General features: G+C 37.6%; 1 protein-coding gene and 1 long non-coding RNA gene across 2 annotated transcripts in view; one reads left to right on the forward strand and one right to left on the reverse strand.

Moving 5' to 3' along the window:
- The first annotated feature begins 452 nt into the window (after window positions 1–452).
- LOC139115914 (transcription factor E2F3-like) lies at window positions 453–18,620 on the forward strand. The gene is made up of 8 exons (XM_070678341.1): window positions 453–975; window positions 3,929–4,034; window positions 4,979–5,195; window positions 9,420–9,493; window positions 9,853–9,952; window positions 10,560–10,674; window positions 11,733–11,877; window positions 16,782–18,620. The coding sequence occupies exons 1-8, from the start codon at window positions 712–714 to the stop codon at window positions 17,060–17,062; spliced, it is 1,302 nt and encodes a 433-aa protein (XP_070534442.1). The 5' UTR covers window positions 453–711; the 3' UTR covers window positions 17,063–18,620.
- The window catches only part of LOC139115917 (uncharacterized), a 214,437-nt gene continuing 212,175 nt past the window's right edge, over window positions 16,454–18,715 (reverse strand). Inside the window, exon 2 of the long non-coding RNA XR_011548205.1 lies at window positions 16,454–16,587. This is a non-coding gene — a long non-coding RNA (uncharacterized lncRNA). The remainder of the gene's footprint in view (window positions 16,588–18,715) is intronic.

Below are 18,715 nucleotides of genomic sequence, written 5' to 3' on the forward strand. Positions count from 1 at the left end.
TCTTATTAAAAATATTTGAATTATAAACAGTTCTCCTCTGTATATTTTATGAAGCAACGAGCAAATGTTGGGTCATCGATCGCTCTTTTGCTAGCTATGTAGTCCAAAAAACTGAATATATCTATCAGAAAATTTTAATGTAGCTTAAATGTTGTAAAAAGCCTTGCAACAGGTTACATAAGAGCCCCATACTCTGCTTTTCTAAATAAATACTATTAACGACATCATTAATGTAGTCCAAAGACAAATGGCATCGATGCAAAGAGTCAATAATATTGTATTTTATAAATAGGTGCTTTAAAGTACTCTTTCTTGGAAGATCATTCCTGAAAAAAACTAATTTATTTGTTTTACTTATTTTAATGCAGATGCAGGGGCCGTCAAAAATTGCAGGGTATTCCACACGTGACCCCAGCTGGCGGGAAATATGATTTCGCGCGCTTTCAGACTTCAAAAGTTTAGACGAGTGAGTTGATTTGCAGCTGTTTGAAGAACAGTCATTCGCTCTGTCGACACCCGATCGAATCCTGTGCCATCCTTGTGAATTCCAAGGTTGTCTCTTCAAAAAACCACCACTGACAAGAAGCTGGCATAGTATTCTTTCGTCATCGGCATTTATTTAATGAATGATATTTCAATTTTGCGAGAAATACCAGACATTTTTATTGTAAACAATCGCTATCGTTGTCTGACAGCTGGAAGAAGTTCAATATGCCAAGAGGCCAACCCTTGCAAGCAGTTCGACGTGTTGCAGTTCCTACAGCAGTTCCAATTCAAAAGAGGCCGTCTGCGTTGTCCTCGACCAACTATGGACAAGTCTCTGGAATTCTTGCACAAGGAATAACACAAGTTCAGGAGTCCGTAACCATAGTTCAAAAAACAAAGACGCTTCAACACGAACTTCTCACGCAAATTGGCTGTACCCCTGACTTGCAAACAAAGGTCATCAAACCAGTGATAGGTCGACCGCCCCAGGTACGTCGTGATCTTTCAGTTTTTAAATTTCTGAAAAGCATAATTCATATAAACATTACATCGTAATTTTTAAAAAAAATTCTTGAACCGTAATGTTTTGACTTTGTTTCTTCGACTCGAGTCCTAAAACATAAAATTTATTGGAGGCCTGTTTTGTTTTCAATAAATTTCACTTTCCTGGACAGTTTTACTCGAACAAACAAATGCAGTAAAGTCAATGCGTTAATTTTTTTACATATGCTTTAAATCCCTTTAAAAATTACGAATGCTTACACCTTGCAAAACTTTAAAACTTGTTGTGACATGCCGTGCACTCAGGACCTCAGCGATCGGGTTCTTTGTCCCCCCTTTGTTATTAGCGGTCCTGACTAAGTATAGGTACGACCGAGTTTAAAAGTCCTGTTTTCTTATTTCATGTTTTTTTCCTCAGTTTTATCGCCGAAATCCCGACCTTTGTAAATCAGAAAATACAAATAGGCGCGGTTGTTTTTTTCTCCTTTTCCCTCGAAAATAAAATCTTGTTAGGACTTGCAAATTTAAAGAGTCTGTCGGGGCATGCGGTAATCCCGCGCCCAATGTTTATTCTTATAGAGAAGAGTATATCCTGCATGAAAACCGAACAATGGGCTACCAAGCCGCGAAATATCGAGTGTTCCCCGCCCAGTGGTCAATCCTTGTTGTTATGGATAGTAAATCGCACTTCTGAAAAAATAAACGAATCAATGAACGAGAAGACGGCGACAACTTTCCCGCGGTATGCTAATGAGATCGGTGGTCAGAAACAATTGGAAATGAGTTTTCATGGTCAAGCGGGGCTTTCCACCCATCAACTTAATCTACTGGCCGAGTAAACTCCTGCAGTCTTCAAAAACAATATTTTCACTCTTTTTCACATGGATTTTACTAACATTGGTTGCCTGTGCAAGAGACAGGTCAAATGACAATGTATTGACATTCTCAGAATATACTTTAATATTTCACATGTGCAGTACCCCTCATAATTTCAGAGAAAATAGGTTGGGTCAGTGAGAACTCATAACAGCACTTATCAACTCTTAAAATAAACCAGCGACAAAATGGCCATGTAGGTACTACATTTTGCAAATAATTATCTTCAGTTTGCATTTTTGAACTTGTTGAATTGAACGGTACTGTTTTAAACATGACTTTACAAATTAACCATATGAGTACCAAAGTCAGTTTGTGTCCCCTTGTAAAACACCAAGGTCAAATTTTTCAGATTTCTGCCACAACTTAAATAAAGAACTATAGCTAATGAAATGTGGTGTCCATTTGGTCCGTCCAAAATTATCAACAATATTACAGAAGAATTCATAAAAATTGGTAAAACGTTGCTGCACTAAAATTTAGAAGGAAAAATTACAGTTGAACACCCGAAAGGGTTAAACATACTGTATACCTATCACAGGCTCTCTTCCATGGATGTGGAAATAATTGTATTGTACGTATGTTTATTTTATGAATTAAATACCACTTCCTAATTTTTGATGTTGAAATCACTCTGTGACAAAAATATCAATTTCCTTGTAGTGTTGTGTAAGGGTCCCACATTGTGAGAGAGGAAGCAACGGCCTTCAAGTTATACTGTAACAGGAATTATGAAATATGCAACACTTATCCCAAATGTGACGCAATTTGTCATCTTGATCATAGCAGCTGGTTGACGATTTAGTATATGGAGACGAAAATCAAAATTTTAGGAGGGTGTACTAAGAGTGGTTTTTCCGACAGTATTTTTTCGTAAGTCCACCTGTGTTGTTTTAAAATGAGGATGATAATGTGGCAAATTCACTACTTATCACGTTTTGATAATTACAACTATATATAACATAAGTGTTAATTATTTTGTTATCAGAATAAATAGGCATGATTTGTGTAAGATATGTTGAAACGTGGGCAGAAAAGCAGGTCATGTACACAAAAGCAAAAGTGTTCCAAGCATTACAGAATAAGTAACCCTTGCTTGGGTATAAGCAGATGTATTAGAGTGACGCAGAATAATATTGATTGCCTTAGGGGAATCTATTCTTTATGATTTGTATGCAGCTCAGAATTAAACCTTTGATCATTCATGGATCATGGTTCTATCTAGGGCGTGTAGTTTGGCTTTCTTGATCCATCTTACATAATAATTATGTGCCTGGTTCTTTTGTGATGGAGATAAATTGCCTGCGGGCTATTAATATTCATTAGAGTTTTACAAGCCAGTCTTTATACATAATAGATAATTCCCTGGCTCAATAGTAATCATGATATAATGGGAAAAAAATCTCCTTTTGTATGTGTTTACCAAGCAGTCGTCCCGTTTTATCCGTTCAAATAATTTTAACTGTTTTGTTTTCACGGGTGCCGTTTCTGGAGAGATTTGGTAAGACTCGATGCAATTTCTGTTGATATATTTTTTACTGCTTTCACATGTATTGTGTCACCTCATTTTGAGATCACATGTGGAAAGGCCCCGCCATAAGCTGAACTGTTGATTGGCTGGTCTATTCTGAGGTCACTTCCCCTATCAGTAATGGTTTGACCCTGTGCTCCGCCACTGTCATGTGTTTCAGAATACATGCTCCCATAAAAATGTCACCCCGGGTTCATAGAGTCAAAAGATACAGCCAAAGGTACAAATTTTGATCCCCATTAATGGTTTATCGAAACCCGGGAATTATGTCATCGTTTGTCAAGCCGCATTGTACACAAAATAGGGCATTGACTTGCCATCAGATAATATTGAATGCACATACAAATCGCACACACTATGTATCTACAACCTTTTTCCTCATGAATAAAGACACAGCCTTGAGATGATGTGAATTTAAAAAGAGGCTCATATTTGTCATATTGCCAAGCACACGTCCATAAACCCCTAATTTCTCTGACATTGCGGCAGTTTGAACATCAGTTGATATTTTCTGTTACCGTTTTTTTTTTGTAGGCCAAGAGAAAACTCGATCTGGATGTAACGGCGGCCATGTTAGATGAGGGCTTTAAGAGTCCGAGAGGAGGCAGGAAAAAGGCCAGGCCCAGTCCCAAGGGAGCAGGTAGGTTGTGCACAGCACACAGCAGCAAATCACACAGCTTCATTCCCACACCCTGCTTATTTCTCCGTAATCCGGTGCAGGAGCAATTGGCTCAATTTGATGCCATCGCTGTTCCCAATGCGCACTGGCTTGACAAATCACGCATTAAATTAAAACGCAGCGCACACCTGATCATATACAAAAATTGAAAAATGATTAACATCCCAGAATCTTTGAGAGAAATTGCTTTTCTCTTCACTGATTTTTCCGTCTGTTACGTCTGAGAGATAATATCACTGTGATGGAATACTGCATGCTTATTTTGGATCAGGAAAATGCAACTAGGATGATCATATTGCAACAAATAATAGCTGGCATTTATCAACGTATTGTACACAAACTTCAATTTCCTTTGGTTCATAGTCTCACTATTTTTTTTGCACAAATTATCACTTTGCTTCAATATAATCTTTCGCAGGCCACTGTCACAAGATTGCAAGAGTGCTTGACACAAATCCCCCCCCCTTTTTTAACAGTAGCCATATTCTGATCAAAATTTTCAATTTAACAACCTGTATGCACCTAGAGCTTGATCAGCACATTCATTATTGAAATTGTCCTCATAAAAAAAAATCAGATAATTTACATACGCAGGATGTCATCATTATTTTAGATTTTTTGCCAAAATTGTTTTTGATCATGACTTTCAAGAAGAAATACACAAATTTAGTGTAAAATGATTCTAAGAGAATGAAATTTTTAAAATTTCAATTACAGATTTCAATGTCTCTTCAGCATTAATAACCTAGATATCTGATATTTATTTTTGAAAGTAGAAAAAATGCTGATGTTTGACGAAATTTTCACATCATCACATCATATACTCTGTAATTTTCGTCTATAATTGTATTTGCTGGGCATAGTGTGTTGTGATGATGACCCTGTTTCTTTTCATTGTATCGCAGCACGATCTCCATCAGAAAGGACTCGGTATGACACATCGCTTGGTCTTCTCACGAAGAAGTTCGTGGGTCTGCTCCGCAACGCCCCAGAGGGAGTGCTCGACCTGAACTACGCAGCTGAAGTTCTGGAGGTCCAAAAGAGACGCATCTACGATATCACCAATGTACTCGAGGGAATTAATCTTATTGCAAAGAAATCAAAAAATAATATAGAATGGAAGTAAGTAATTTCTATAATAGACATGCGTATGTTTTGTGTTTGATATGTCCAGCAACCTACACATGTGCCCCACCCATCTTCCTGGCAACCACACTTACAGTACTGTCCCGTTGTCTTCGGTGCGATTTGCAGTATGTATACAGAAAAGGGTGAAAATTCCATTCTGTAGTAGTCTAGTACATTGATGTTTGTAAAGATGCATTAGTCCAGTGCTCATCACTGTTGTCAAAAATTAACCATTTCCCCACTGGGCGGTGAGACAAGTTTGTTAGAACCAGTAAAGTATAATACACACGTTCAAAATTTTTCGATCGACTTGACCTTGAAAGTCACCATAAAACATACATAAGCACATTCACTGACTAGTGTCTCTGAGAGTGAGACGTTTATAATCATGATGATTTTGAACTGACTTGTTTAGCATCTGATGTGTAACAGTGATCTTCTGTGTATAATTCCATTTTTACTGTGATTTCTCCGAGGTCAAAACATGCCATTACACTGACTCAATGTGATGGAACTGCTAGTCCTATGTTGGTGAAATTGTTGTAACAGAAAAGTTCAAGCATGCGCCACCAATGACCTATACCCTTTAGAGCAATCAAATTCAAAGTTGACATCATTTCAAAGAAATGTTAATTCATAAATGTGATCAAATTTGCTCATCGCTGCAGCACAAGTCTTGTTCATCTCAGGGAAATACCACCCACAGTTAGGTGTATCTCACAGTGTCCTATTAATACTGACAATGACATTGCTGAAAAACAATTTAAAAGGCGAAACTCTTTATTTAGGAATTTTTATGAAGGAGTGCCTATGGGCAGATCTGACAATCCCACTCAGTGAAGCATAACTGTAGAGAAAGGAAAGAGAGTCCAAATTCACTTGCATTAACAATCTTGAACCCACGCATAGCAATAAGTGCTGTTCAGTCTGCATGACAGACCTACCCAATTTTTGTGATGGAAATTAGGTGTATGGGCTGAAAAAGCTTAAACGAGTGAGTTCACCCACACAAATATTTCAACCAATCGTTCTCATTTTTACGGTTTGAATTTCCCTCAGAAAATCCAATGAGCTTAGAAACCACTGGTTAACCCTTTGAGTGCCATAATTTTTCCCACCAAAATTTTAGTGCAACATTTTACCATTTTTTATGAATTTTCCTGTAATTTTTTTGATAATTTTGAACAAAATGGACATATTACACTGGTTACTCAAAATTTCTGCAAAAATCTGAAAAAAATTTATTGGGGTATATTTTGTAAAGGTGACAAAAATTGACTTTGGCGCTCAAAGGGTTAATGTTTAGAAAATTTTCAAGTTATTTTAATCCCAATATTATATTCATTTGTTTTTTTACGTGTACGTGATACTCCTTGCTTTGTCGTTTTTACCCGTTACATTTCGTCTCTTAAAATGGACTTGCTTCTTCAGCATGTCACCAAAACCAACCATGACAAACATCAACATACAACTATTGCATGTAAAAACAAAACAATAGGAAACTGTTCAGTTGGCAAGCTTTCAGTAAAAGGTGAACCAGCATGAAAGCTTCCCTCCCTAGCTCTGAGTAATAGTTATGAGTAAAAAATATTTTATTGAAGTTGAATTTAAAAGTCTTGTTGTGCTCACAACATCTCAAAAACAATGAGAAAATCAAGTCCCTATCATTCACTGTAAAAGTACATGAAATTCTTTTATTCAATAATTAAAAAAAATAATTTCTCAAAAATAAACATCTCTGTTCAGATATTTTATAGGCATTAAATGGAGAACTTGTCGAACTCGAGCCATCCTATGAAAGATAGTTTGATTTGCAACTTTATCAAAATTTTAGACAATTTTAACTAAAACTGAGTCTTGTAACTAAACTAACCCTCTTGAGAAAAAACAAGTTTTAAAAAAATGGTTACGGTGATCTGTAACTCTCCTTAAGAAAAAAGTTTAGAAAACAAGTTTTATTGGCTTAGTGAGAAAGGTTTTGTATCATTAGAGTTGTCAGCCAGTGAAAAAACTTGCAAAGATTTACATGAGTGAGCACTAACAAATTTGCCTACCTGGATTTTTGGAAAAAAGGTCAGTCCTTTGTCCCAAGTGACCTTTGCTCCCATTCGTCTCAGTAAAGACATCAGACCACTAGGTGAAAAAAAAGCCTCCTCTCTCACCCTTTTAAGAAACCCCAAGACCCTGGACTCTTTATCATTCATCGGTTCTTAGATGGGGGGATTTTTTGCCACATAAAGGCTGTTTTGTGCTGTGAATCTCCCTTTGTCAGCATGACCCTCCTTTATCTTGTCCGATGAGACTGATGAAGGCCACAGACTGGGCCTTTATGTAGTGTCCTCTTTTAGGGTGAAAAAATACAGCTTTCTGCAGTTCGACGTTCACACAATGTCTCAAAGTTTCTCTTAGCATGTATTTAGCATATTCTAACTTTTTCCCTCTTAACCATCTCTGAAGGACATACAAATGCAACTTACACAACTGTCTGATGTAGGTTTTTCAAATCCATCATTATGAAGAAGAAGTTAGAAGAAACAATATGATATTCCAAATTCTCAACTGCATGTCCATTGCTATGGTCATTTGTCTTTTCTAATGGGGTTGTGTGACGGGGCGTTTAGTATCCACCTGGCCAACTATAAGGTCACCATATATTTACTCCCCCCGGAATTTACCACAGTACTTATTTGTAAAGTCACCGCTTTGGTTTGGGAGTGGGCGTACAGCTCTAAAAAAATGTCATCACTCAAAACACGGTCAACAGAAACTAAAAAAGTTTATGTCTGCCATGCGGCAGAATGCAGTACTTGTCAGTAGACTGGATAAGATTCGTGAAGACTGGTAAATGATTGAAGGACCAGAGTCCCATATCTGTCATCCTGTCATGATATACTGTGGGAAATCCCAGTAAATGACAGGGGAACCCCCCCCTGTTATTTACCAACCTAGACAAAAACACTTATATTGAAGTCTGCTTAGTGCATATACTGGTGGCTAACGGTAATGAATGACAGAAATATTACTTTCCATTTGGCGCTCAATGTGTCTCTGATTCTAGGGCAGTTTTTTTCCCAACTATCATTGATGATGTTTGTCAAACTCTTGGTTCTCATTGGAGGGTCAACAGCCATAACTTTTAATAGTAATAGCATGTTTTTTCTTTTTTGTCCTTCAAAGCAATCTATGTTTCCACCCATCTCCCAAATGTTTATGTTGAAATGGAGGTACATGCCCCGCCCACACAACATGCAGTGTTAGTTTGGGCAAATGAATTCTAGTATGCAGGGAAATTAAGATGCTAACAATATCACTACAGACATTGCACACATATAGGTTGTGTTGACAAGTTAACATGTTCCATTTTGGCATGGTTTTGTACAAAATTCTGGAAAACACATCAAAAGTTACACCTTGCGAAACTGATAGAGTGAAAAAGGGTGCTTGTAAAACGTAAATGTCTGTATTGTATCAAGTGAAAACCACACCCAGGAGCTTATCTCACCTCTTGGTCACCAGCTAACGATCGCCAAAATCTGCACATTAGATTCAAATGAAACAGTTTATGTGAAGTGGGTACACAAACTGAGACCTCAGCTATATTTGCCCTCTTTTGAAGACTTACAATGTATCAAGGACAGTCTGGTACAAATGAGGACTTTGTTAAAATTCTCACAGTTTGAGAGTCAACCTTGTCTGGGCAGCAAAGTGCATTGATGTGTAGCTTTCAAATTCATCAGTGACTGCAATTACACTGGTGTGAAACCATTTGCATCCTTTATGTAGACATGCCAAGTTCTAAATCATTTTCTTTCTGTAACGTGGTGTATCCAAGGTAACAATAGGTTTCTTTTTGCTTGTGAACAACTCAAATAAAATTAGAGTCGCTGATCAACGCGTCTAAAGAACTTTAGACGCAATCTTCATCATGAAAACAACAGGATTTTCTTAAGGGGCCTTCTCATAGCCTTTGAAGCTGCAGGATCCCTTAGGATTATGTTGGTTTGTGAAATTAATGTGTGGACCCAGTCTTCCTCGGTTATGTCCTGGTCTGCATTTTCAAAATTTTCCATGGAATTCAGGCTTTCCTCACAAGTATCCTAATAAATTGAATTGTATGTGTATTTCCATACAGCTCCAGAATTGGCCATGATTGTGCCAAAGTTTTTGAAGTATAGATCTCAAATTTCATCAAAAATCTTTTCTTTTCTGTGCCAACAGAGGATCAGGGAATTCATTAGCCTCCAACAGCAAGGAAGGCAGAATAACAACAGAAACGGTAGATTCACATTCTGGTAAGTCAAAAAGTTCCAAAAATAATGGATGCATTATTTTTTTAAATGACAAGCTATAGCATTCCCCCTGTTCTCTGTCACAAAGTTTATGCCATTGTTGCATAATTTTTTACTAACTTTGGTCAATTCCATGTAAAGAAAAAACAAGGACCGTTTAACGCAGGGTCTATGCAGTTTAGACAGAAGGAACTTACATTCTGCAACAAACAGGTTTCTTTAGCAAATTCAAAACACCTGCAGAAAAAATATTTTCCTCTCTGTAATGTTATATTAGATTATCAGACCCACTGCCAGTCAGCCTTATATCGCCCCTTGCATCTTTTATGGTTATAACATGTTTTCATCCCATTTTTTTTTAGAATTATTAGATCTTGAGGCCAAAGAGAATAGGCTAGATGATTTAATCAAGAGCTGTACACTTCAACTTAAAATGCTGACAGAAGATGCCGGCAACGGCAGATATCCTTTCAAAATAGATTGTTACGATACTTTACTGGTCTTAACCCTTTGAGAGTGCTGTAATTTCTCCCATCAAAATTTTTTTGCAACATTTTACCAATGTCAGTGTTTTCTGAATTTTTTATGATAATTTTGGACCAAATGGACATAAGATTTCATTTGCTACAGTGTTTTATCAAAATTTTGGACAAAATCTGAAAACAATTGACTAGGTATATTTTATAAAAGTGACAAAAATTGACTTCTGCACTCAGAGGCTTAGGCCTTAAAAGTTGTCTCTAATATGTGGCTATTTGTGTATTGAGCATATCGCATTTTACTGGAAAGGAACTCACTTTGTGCCTACTTTGACAGTGAAATGTTGCTGGTGTGTAAAAGAGTTCTGTGTTTCCATTCTAACAGTGGATCTTTCGATGATCTATTTTGAAGACTGAGCAAAATATTTCCAGGAACATTCACAAAAATATATCGTAATGTTCTGAATCTCAGTAATATTAATCTCAGACACCTCCCAGAGTTCCAGGCACTTGGACAATACAGATTCTTGTAAATACTTGAAACAATAGTACATAAAAGATGCGTTCATTTAGTCCTTAACCGTTCGTACGCATGCCTACGTCACTTACCAAGACATCAGGGGAATCAAGAGTTTTAATGAACAAACAGTAATCGCAATCAAAGCACCTCCAGAAACTAGACTTGAAGTACCCGATCCTACAGAGGTGAGTTCCCATTTGAAGTTCTTCCATGTTTTCAGTTTAGAATCCTTTGGCTGCTAAGTTCATAGGTCACTATGAGGTCATGTCAGGTCAATATGTCCCCAGTGTCGTTTATTAAGAGGCTTGACCAATTGAAAACCCGAATGTATGTAGATAAATATGTATTCTACTGCCTTATTTTGCCAAGACATAAACATGTTCACAGAGTTGCGTCACCATGACATATTCAAATATGATGAATTTCACTGACTTGATCTCGTAGTGATGGAGTATGCCTCAGCAATGTCGAAGCCATCTTTTGATACTGTGATTTTCTCGCCCAATTTAGATGACTTCTCCTGAAACTGGTTAATAGATTTTTCTGTAATTTTATTTATTGATCTGGCTCATTCGTCTTTAATTAAAACAAGTATCATCCGTCTTTGCATCTTTAGAACTTGTACGTCCCAACTTAATGTTTGAATTTTACTCCCGGAAAAATTCACAAATGCACATGTGAATCATGGTTTCCTCTGTAACTGGTCACAAAATAACATACGGCATATGTGAAAATTAGTGGCTCCCCAATGCTCCATGTTGGAGCAACTTACTATCTTAGGGTGCCTTCCATGGTAAGAAATCAGCAACATGCCCCTTAGGATAATGCTGATTTGCACAACTACCGAGCACGGTTCCACTTTAGTGCGGTCTTGTCAACTGTTCCTATTCCATCACTTCCACTGTCACCTTTTGAACAACACGAACAAGTAACGGCTAAATTCAATACCAATTGCGATCAGATTGCCTGACCAACCCGTGAAAGGCCGGCTGTGTTTGTATAAAGCCGGCACCACATGTTTGCTGTTAAATCTTGAAAAGTGATATTCTTGTGAGAGTAGAGGTTAAATCAGCATGTAATGCTCTCCTTTGTTAACGACAAATATACACCAGATCAGGGTGTACAAGCACGGACAATCATGCACTTGTTGGAGAGGCTGGCCTGTTACCTTTCCTGTTCTTGAAACCTTTTGAACTGACACAAGATTTTTTGGTTTTTATTTTCATATTTTTTTCCCCCACAGAGTATACAAATCTGGCTGAAGAGTACGAGGGGTCCAATTGAAGTTTATTTGTGTCCCGAGGAGGCAACCTCAGACAACGAAAGTAACAGCAATGGTGAAAGTTCGGACTCCGGCTCAGCTAGCTCATCGCCCAGTAGCTTTAAAGGTAAGAGTACTCCCCACGAAAAAAACAACATTTACCCCTTTTCTAGGCCGTTCATGCGTAAAAAATCTCACCACTTGATTCCCCAGGTGACCTCCACACGCACCAATGGATATGTAGGTTAGAGGTCACCACTGGCAGTTATGTGTACTCTCCCATGAAATAAGACACAAGAATAAACGTCCACTGAAACGCAAGTGGGACCACTCACGAAGTTTGGGCTTCCCCCCCCCCCCCCCCCCCCCCTACCCCCCTTTTTAGCTCTGCTGTCAGCAACGTGGACCTTATCAAATAGGTTGATATTCTGTCATTTTCCGTCATCCGTTGACGTCGTCCGTCGTCGTCCGTCAAAAATTGCCTTCTCCTCTGAAACAGCAAGTCCAATTGCTTTGAAATTTTATATGCAGTCCACTTGAGGTGCCTTCACTTCAGTTTGTTCAAATTGTGGTGAAATTTGCATATTTGTATTTTTTTGAGCATTTTTTGGTGTTTTTGGTAAAAAATCTTCTTCTCTGAAATCGCATGTCCGATTGCTTTGAAATTTGTTATGCTGTTTACTTAGGGTGACTTCAGTCAGATTTGTTCAAATTGTGGTGAAATTTGCATATTTGTATTTTTAAGGCAATTTTTGTCATTTCTGGTAAAAAATCTTTAAAAATTCTTCTTCAAAACTGCCAGTCAGATAGCTTTGATATTTGGTACATAGGTCCCTAGGGATGATCTATTTCAGATTTGTTCAAATTGTGCAGAAATATGCAAATTTGCATTTTTAAGGCAATTTTTGCCATTTTTGGTCAAAAAATTTATTTCTCAAAAAGTACTGGTCTGACAGTTTTGAAATTTGGAATACAGGTTTCTATCGATGAATTAGTAATATGTATTGAATTTTTGATGAAATCTGTAATTTTGTATTTTTGGGTGCAATTTTTGCCATTTTTGGTCAAAAAATGTGTATTTCCAAAACTACTCATCCGATAGCTTTGAAATTTGGTATACAGGTTCCTACAGATTAACTAAATGATAGTTATTGAAATTATGATGAAATCTACAATTTTGTAATTTTGGGGTAATTTTTGCCAGTTTTGGTCAAAAAATGTGTATTTCCAAAACTACTCATTCGATAGCTTTGAAATTTGGTGTACAGGTTCCTACAGATGAACTAAATGATAATTATTGAAATTATGATGAAATCTGCAATTTTGTAATTTTGGGGCAATTTTTGCCATTTTTGGTCAAAACATGTGTTTCTCAAAAAGTACTGGTCTGATAGCTTTGAAATTTGGTATACAGGTTTCTACAGATGAGCTAAGTAATATATTTGAATTTCTGATGAAATCTGTAATTTTGTATTTTTGGGGCAATTTTTGCCATTTTTGGTCAAAAAATGTGTATTTCAAAAACTACTCATCTGATAGCTTTGAAATTTGGTATACAGGTTTCTATAGATGAACTAAATGATATTTATTGAAATAATGATGAAATCTGCAATTTGAATTTTTGGGCAATTTTTCCTATTTTGGTCAAAAAATGCGTTTCTCAAAAAGTACTTGTCTCACCTTCACTGCTTTGAAATTTGGTATACAGGTTTCTATAGATGAACTAAATTTGATCTTTTGAAATTATGATGAAATCTGCAATTTTTACTTTTGGGGGCAATTGTTGCCATTTTTGGTCAAAAAATTTATTCTCAAAAACTACTCATCAGATAGCTTTGGTTGACATGTTCTTAGGGATGATCCTATGTGATACATTCAAAGTATGATGAAATCTTCAATTGCGTATTTTGCAGCTTATTTTAGCCACTTTTTTCTGGCCACTGCATCGAGCTATCAAAGATTTCCACCCTTCTTCATCAACATGTGTCAAAAATAGTTATTCTCTACATAAACACAGCGGAGCTATATCGGCCGCTAGGTCGCTTGTTTTCACTTGTTCTAAAGTTGACCTAATTACTCCACCTTTCATTTGTTGGTTCTTTTCACCCAAAGAAAACAAGTGGTTAGAATTCATAAGTGGATGGGTATCAAACATGCTTGTCAACAATGAATGGGTCAGTGTCAGATTGCAAACTATGACAAAACACCTGTGTTAATGTTTTCTGATGTTGTGTCCTCTATCCTTTGCCTACACCACAGGCGACCCAATAAGTACTATGAGTTTTTCAGTGTTTTCTCTATCATTTTCTCTTCTTTCTTCATGCTCTGAATGATCGGAATAAATAAAATAAAAGGTTTATATAACCTAACCTAGCCTCTGTGACTCTTTATTTATTTTACACTCCATTACAAGGACGTATATCTCTCATACACACATGCTGTAATTAATTAGTCAACACAACTAATTATGCTAATCCGTGGACTTATCAGGGATTTTACGGGTTGGTCAACATCGCGAATGATAGGAATGGTTACTAAAACGGGAAGGTAAGAAGCTCTCCTGAAATGTGTCCAGAAATTACCAAATTGCGGCCAGTCATGACCATTTATCCAAAATCTACTGCAGCCAATGTATTTCGATGGCCGAGGGGAGCCAGCTACTCTTATTTCAAACGTTTAAATGGTCGCGAACAGTGCAAACCCTGCCAGTGCCTTGCCTGCAGTCATGGCATGAGGACGTCCGTAAAGCAGGAAGTCGGAAGTTGAAACCTTTGACCTTTACGTTGTTTATATGTGGGCAAACTTGTAAACATATTTCCCAGGGACAAGCCTGATTTTGACTAGGGTCAAAGTTCGTGTGGTTAAGCGTGGTTCTCTCAATCGGGTGGTGTTGCTAAGGTTTTGTCTGCCCACCGTCCGTGGGTGGAGGGACGGTGGTCTCCTAATGTCTGCTGTGCGTTCTCGATAATTTTGCTGTATTTTTTCTCACAAACATTGGAAATTCGTTTAAGTTTTAAGAAACATTTCGTTCATGTAAGGAAATCATATAGCAAGTACTTCTTGCGCTGGTGCAAACTCTACGAAATATTATGATATCAACGATGTTTTCCATGATAGTTTACAAGGTTTCTTGTCTAAATTCGCGGAAATCATCAAGAATATCTAAAAAATACTACACGTAATTATGACTACATTTTGTATGTGTAGAGGTGTTGTTTGCCGTTCCGAACGTATGTTCTACACGTACGCGACGTATGGTTATCACTGATCAGCTGACGATGGAACGTAATTACGTGTAACTAAACTTCTCCATAACGATATGTTACCGGCAGACATGGAGATAATAGCGAGTGAATAGAAATGACGGTGACTGGTTTAAAAATTCACAGTGCTGGTAAAAATCTCACGGGCTTCTTAACGTAGTGGCCGACATCATCGGTGATGTCAGTTTGTGTTTCGATGTTGCGAGGTCACCGTTCAGGTGACTTTAGAGACGGGCTACACTGAGCCTCGTCAATCGCTTGTACGTCAGAAAAAGAACGGTCTGCGAGTAGCCATGTCGGAAAAAGCTGGAAAAACGGCGATAGCTTGGTGATTTCGAGCGGATTTCTGGTAGTGGTAGGCTCCTAATAACCATGTTGTCGATGAGTGTTGGCAATTTGGGTGGAAAATATGGACCCAAAGCTAGCCTAACAGTATAAACGAAGTTTTATAGCCCGTGCGCCGCTTCTTTCGGGAATTTTGTGCACTAACACTGCATAAGGCACGATTGAAAATCGATGAATTCCTTAGACTAGTAGCGACCATGGAGCTAGAAACTAGCTCTATGTAGCGACCAACTCTCTTTTACTATGCGAAAAAAGTAACCGGCGACATTAACTCTTTGACGCCGTACAGTCATTCTAGTCCTGAGCTTGGTTGCTACCGTACACCAGAAAATAACCGACTTTGACGTCAAAGGCCTGTTGCCAGTACGTACTTTGAGACAGAAAATAACGATATGTTACCGGTAGACATGGAGTTAATAGCGAGTGCAGAGAAATGAAGGTGACTGGTTTAAAAAATTCACAGTGCTGGTCAAAATTCTCCAGTGTGTGCTCCTGCTAATGTGTCACCATTGTGCCTTGAATCACGACGCGGTTTGTAAATTATACTTGGTATATACACTCCCAGAAAACGACGACGTGAAACATATATATATATATAATTTTGTTGAAAAACTCATGAAACGGCAACTCCGGCGATCTTTTTCTGCTTGGTCGGTCGATACTTTCTGGGTGGCATTTGTTACATCATGGAGGTAGTAGAGAAGGAGTACCTCCATGGTTACATGGAGCAGGACCATGTCTGCTTAGTTATGTTAGAATTTGGCGCTTGGCAACGAAAAGCATGCGCGTTTCCAGTGTTCCTTTCGATCTAACTTCCCGTTTATTTTTGAATAATGAGCAGTGTTTGTTTGCGCATATCATGAATATATAAGCGTCCACTAGGTTTACGGACGTCCTCGGGACACGTTTCCCAAGATCTTCATACCTTCTCCTTTTTCATTAACATCACTATCTTTCCGATGTTGACCAACCTCTGATAAGTCCACGGATTAGCATAATTAGTTGTGTTGACTAATCAATTACAGCATGTGTGTATGAGAGATATACGTCCTTGTAATGGAGTGTAAAATGAATAAAGAGTCAAGAGGCTATAGGTTAGGCTATATAGTCATTTATTTTATTTACTACGATCAGTCAGAGCATGAAGAAAAGGAGAGGGGCTGACAGTGACAGAGAAAACTGAGAAAAACTCAATAATAAGCTTATCAATATGTATGGGCCGCCTATGCCTACACCTCATGACTCATCATTTTCATATTTTTGATTTGTTTATTTTGTTTAATGTACTCAATTACGCCCTCACCCTTTTGTCATCGTCATGTCATTTGATATGTCACCTTTTCGTTTTGGTCAATCTGCATTGGAAATGCTTGTTTGTAAGATACTTGATAAAGTGCGTATTTCTACTTTTATATTGACCCAGGTGATCCACCCCTGAAATCTGCAACCATCGACGAGGACGACATTTCACCTCTGAACTTGGAACGAAGCCTCCTGCTGCAGACTGAGGACCAGCATACGAGTCATGATGACATAGACATGCCGTTTGTGCAACTCTCTCCTCCAATCATGGAGGATGACTACCCGTTCTCATTGGCCGAATCGGAGGGACTTATGGATTTGTTTGATGCTTACGATTTGTGGGGCAGTGGAGACCAATCGACGACTACCTCAGAAACCGATATCATAGTGGAGCCTAAATGACAGTAGGGGGAATTGCCATTGGTGAAGTTTGTAGGCTTTTAGGATTTCGTGGATATCTCTCCAACCACAGGGAAAGGATTCCGGAATTAGCATGGTATTTGCTTGGCTCTCGGGAAAGCAGAAGAAGATATTATGTTTTGGTACAGTGGAACTGTGCTTTCTATTTTGGTTTTCCAAAGACATAGTGAATGCCTACATTTGACTTCATACGATTTTTTTTTTAATCCAAAGACAGATTTCCAGAAATTCCCACCGGGCCAGGTGGTTGACTGGATTTTTATTTTCTCAGAGAGAACACTGACAAAAAAGATGCAGATCTGTAGTAATAGACTGCTGAAGAATAATATGCAGGGTGTGGGCCGTGTTCAAACTATCATTTTCAAATATACATCATGCTTTTTGATATGCATACCCTCTCTTCAATGAATGGGAAAACTGTCCACGGGGAAATTGTTCGCCAAACTTTGTAAATGGTGCTGGTCGATTTGTCCAGTGTCTGGTAAAAATTGAACACACGGGGGATGTTTATACAGATTCAAGGTATTGGACGCAGAAATAGAATTTTCTTATTTTGAAGTTTTATTGAATTTTCACATGAATACTCTGGATATCTGAGTGTCCAACTACTGTAAATTCAGAATTTCTCAGCCCTACATCTCTTCAAATTATATTTTAAAATCTTTATGACTGGTCAGAGATGTGACAAATTGGCTTAAAGGTCCAACCTCTGAACAAGATAGATCTCATCATTTCACTGCCCAGGCATTATGATGGACCTCCGACATCATTGCAAAATATACTACGCTTTTATTCTTTGTAAAGTTTATCCCTTCCAATACAATGGTTTGTCCCGATTCTATTGTTTTTCTAAGGCAGAATTGGACCTCTACACGGGAATAAGGTGACACAGCAATGTAAAAGCAATGGCGATTTTCAAAGTCCCAAGCAAAATATTTGTTTTTCTTGTCCATGAGAAAGAATTTCCAAAATGCCTAACTGCATTGCTTGCTCAGTTCAAACTCTGAACATGTTGATAAATCAGTCTTCAATTTCACTGAATTGATCACATTTACACTGAAAAAATCCCTTGAAATTTTTCTTTCAATCAATACTTAGAATATTCATTTTCAAAAACCCTTGAAGCATTATGCTACAGAATGAAGACTGCCTGCCGCTTATTTAAACAATGATTTTATAAATTTTAGATTTTCCCAAGACAGGACAAGATACAGAATGTTTGCATGACTGTTTTATAGCTTTTGAATCGAATAATTTTTATTGAGACACTCATGAATTATACTGTTTCTGATCAACACAAATTGGAATAGAGTTTTCGGTGGGACATGACAGCATTTGTGTCAAGGGTCAAAGTTAAAAGTTCACAAGTGTTTATTCTTGACACAACAGTTCATTGGCAAGCGAGGATTGGGTGAAGACTGTTTACTTTGGAACTCAGTACCATAGTTCAAAAATTTTGATTGAATTTGAAGGAAGCTTCTGAAATAATCTCTCTCGTATTATCAATTTTTGCGAGTCTTTAAAATCCACAGAGTCCTATGGTCCAGCAATAAAAATATTTTCTTCTAATGTTATTCATTAAAGAAAAGTAACACCAAAAGTATCTAAAAATCTAATATAATGAACTTTTGGAAA

The sequence above is a fragment of the Ptychodera flava genome, chromosome 17, assembly GCF_041260155.1.
Source record: "Ptychodera flava strain L36383 chromosome 17, AS_Pfla_20210202, whole genome shotgun sequence".
Taxonomy (NCBI): Eukaryota; Metazoa; Hemichordata; class Enteropneusta; family Ptychoderidae; genus Ptychodera; species Ptychodera flava.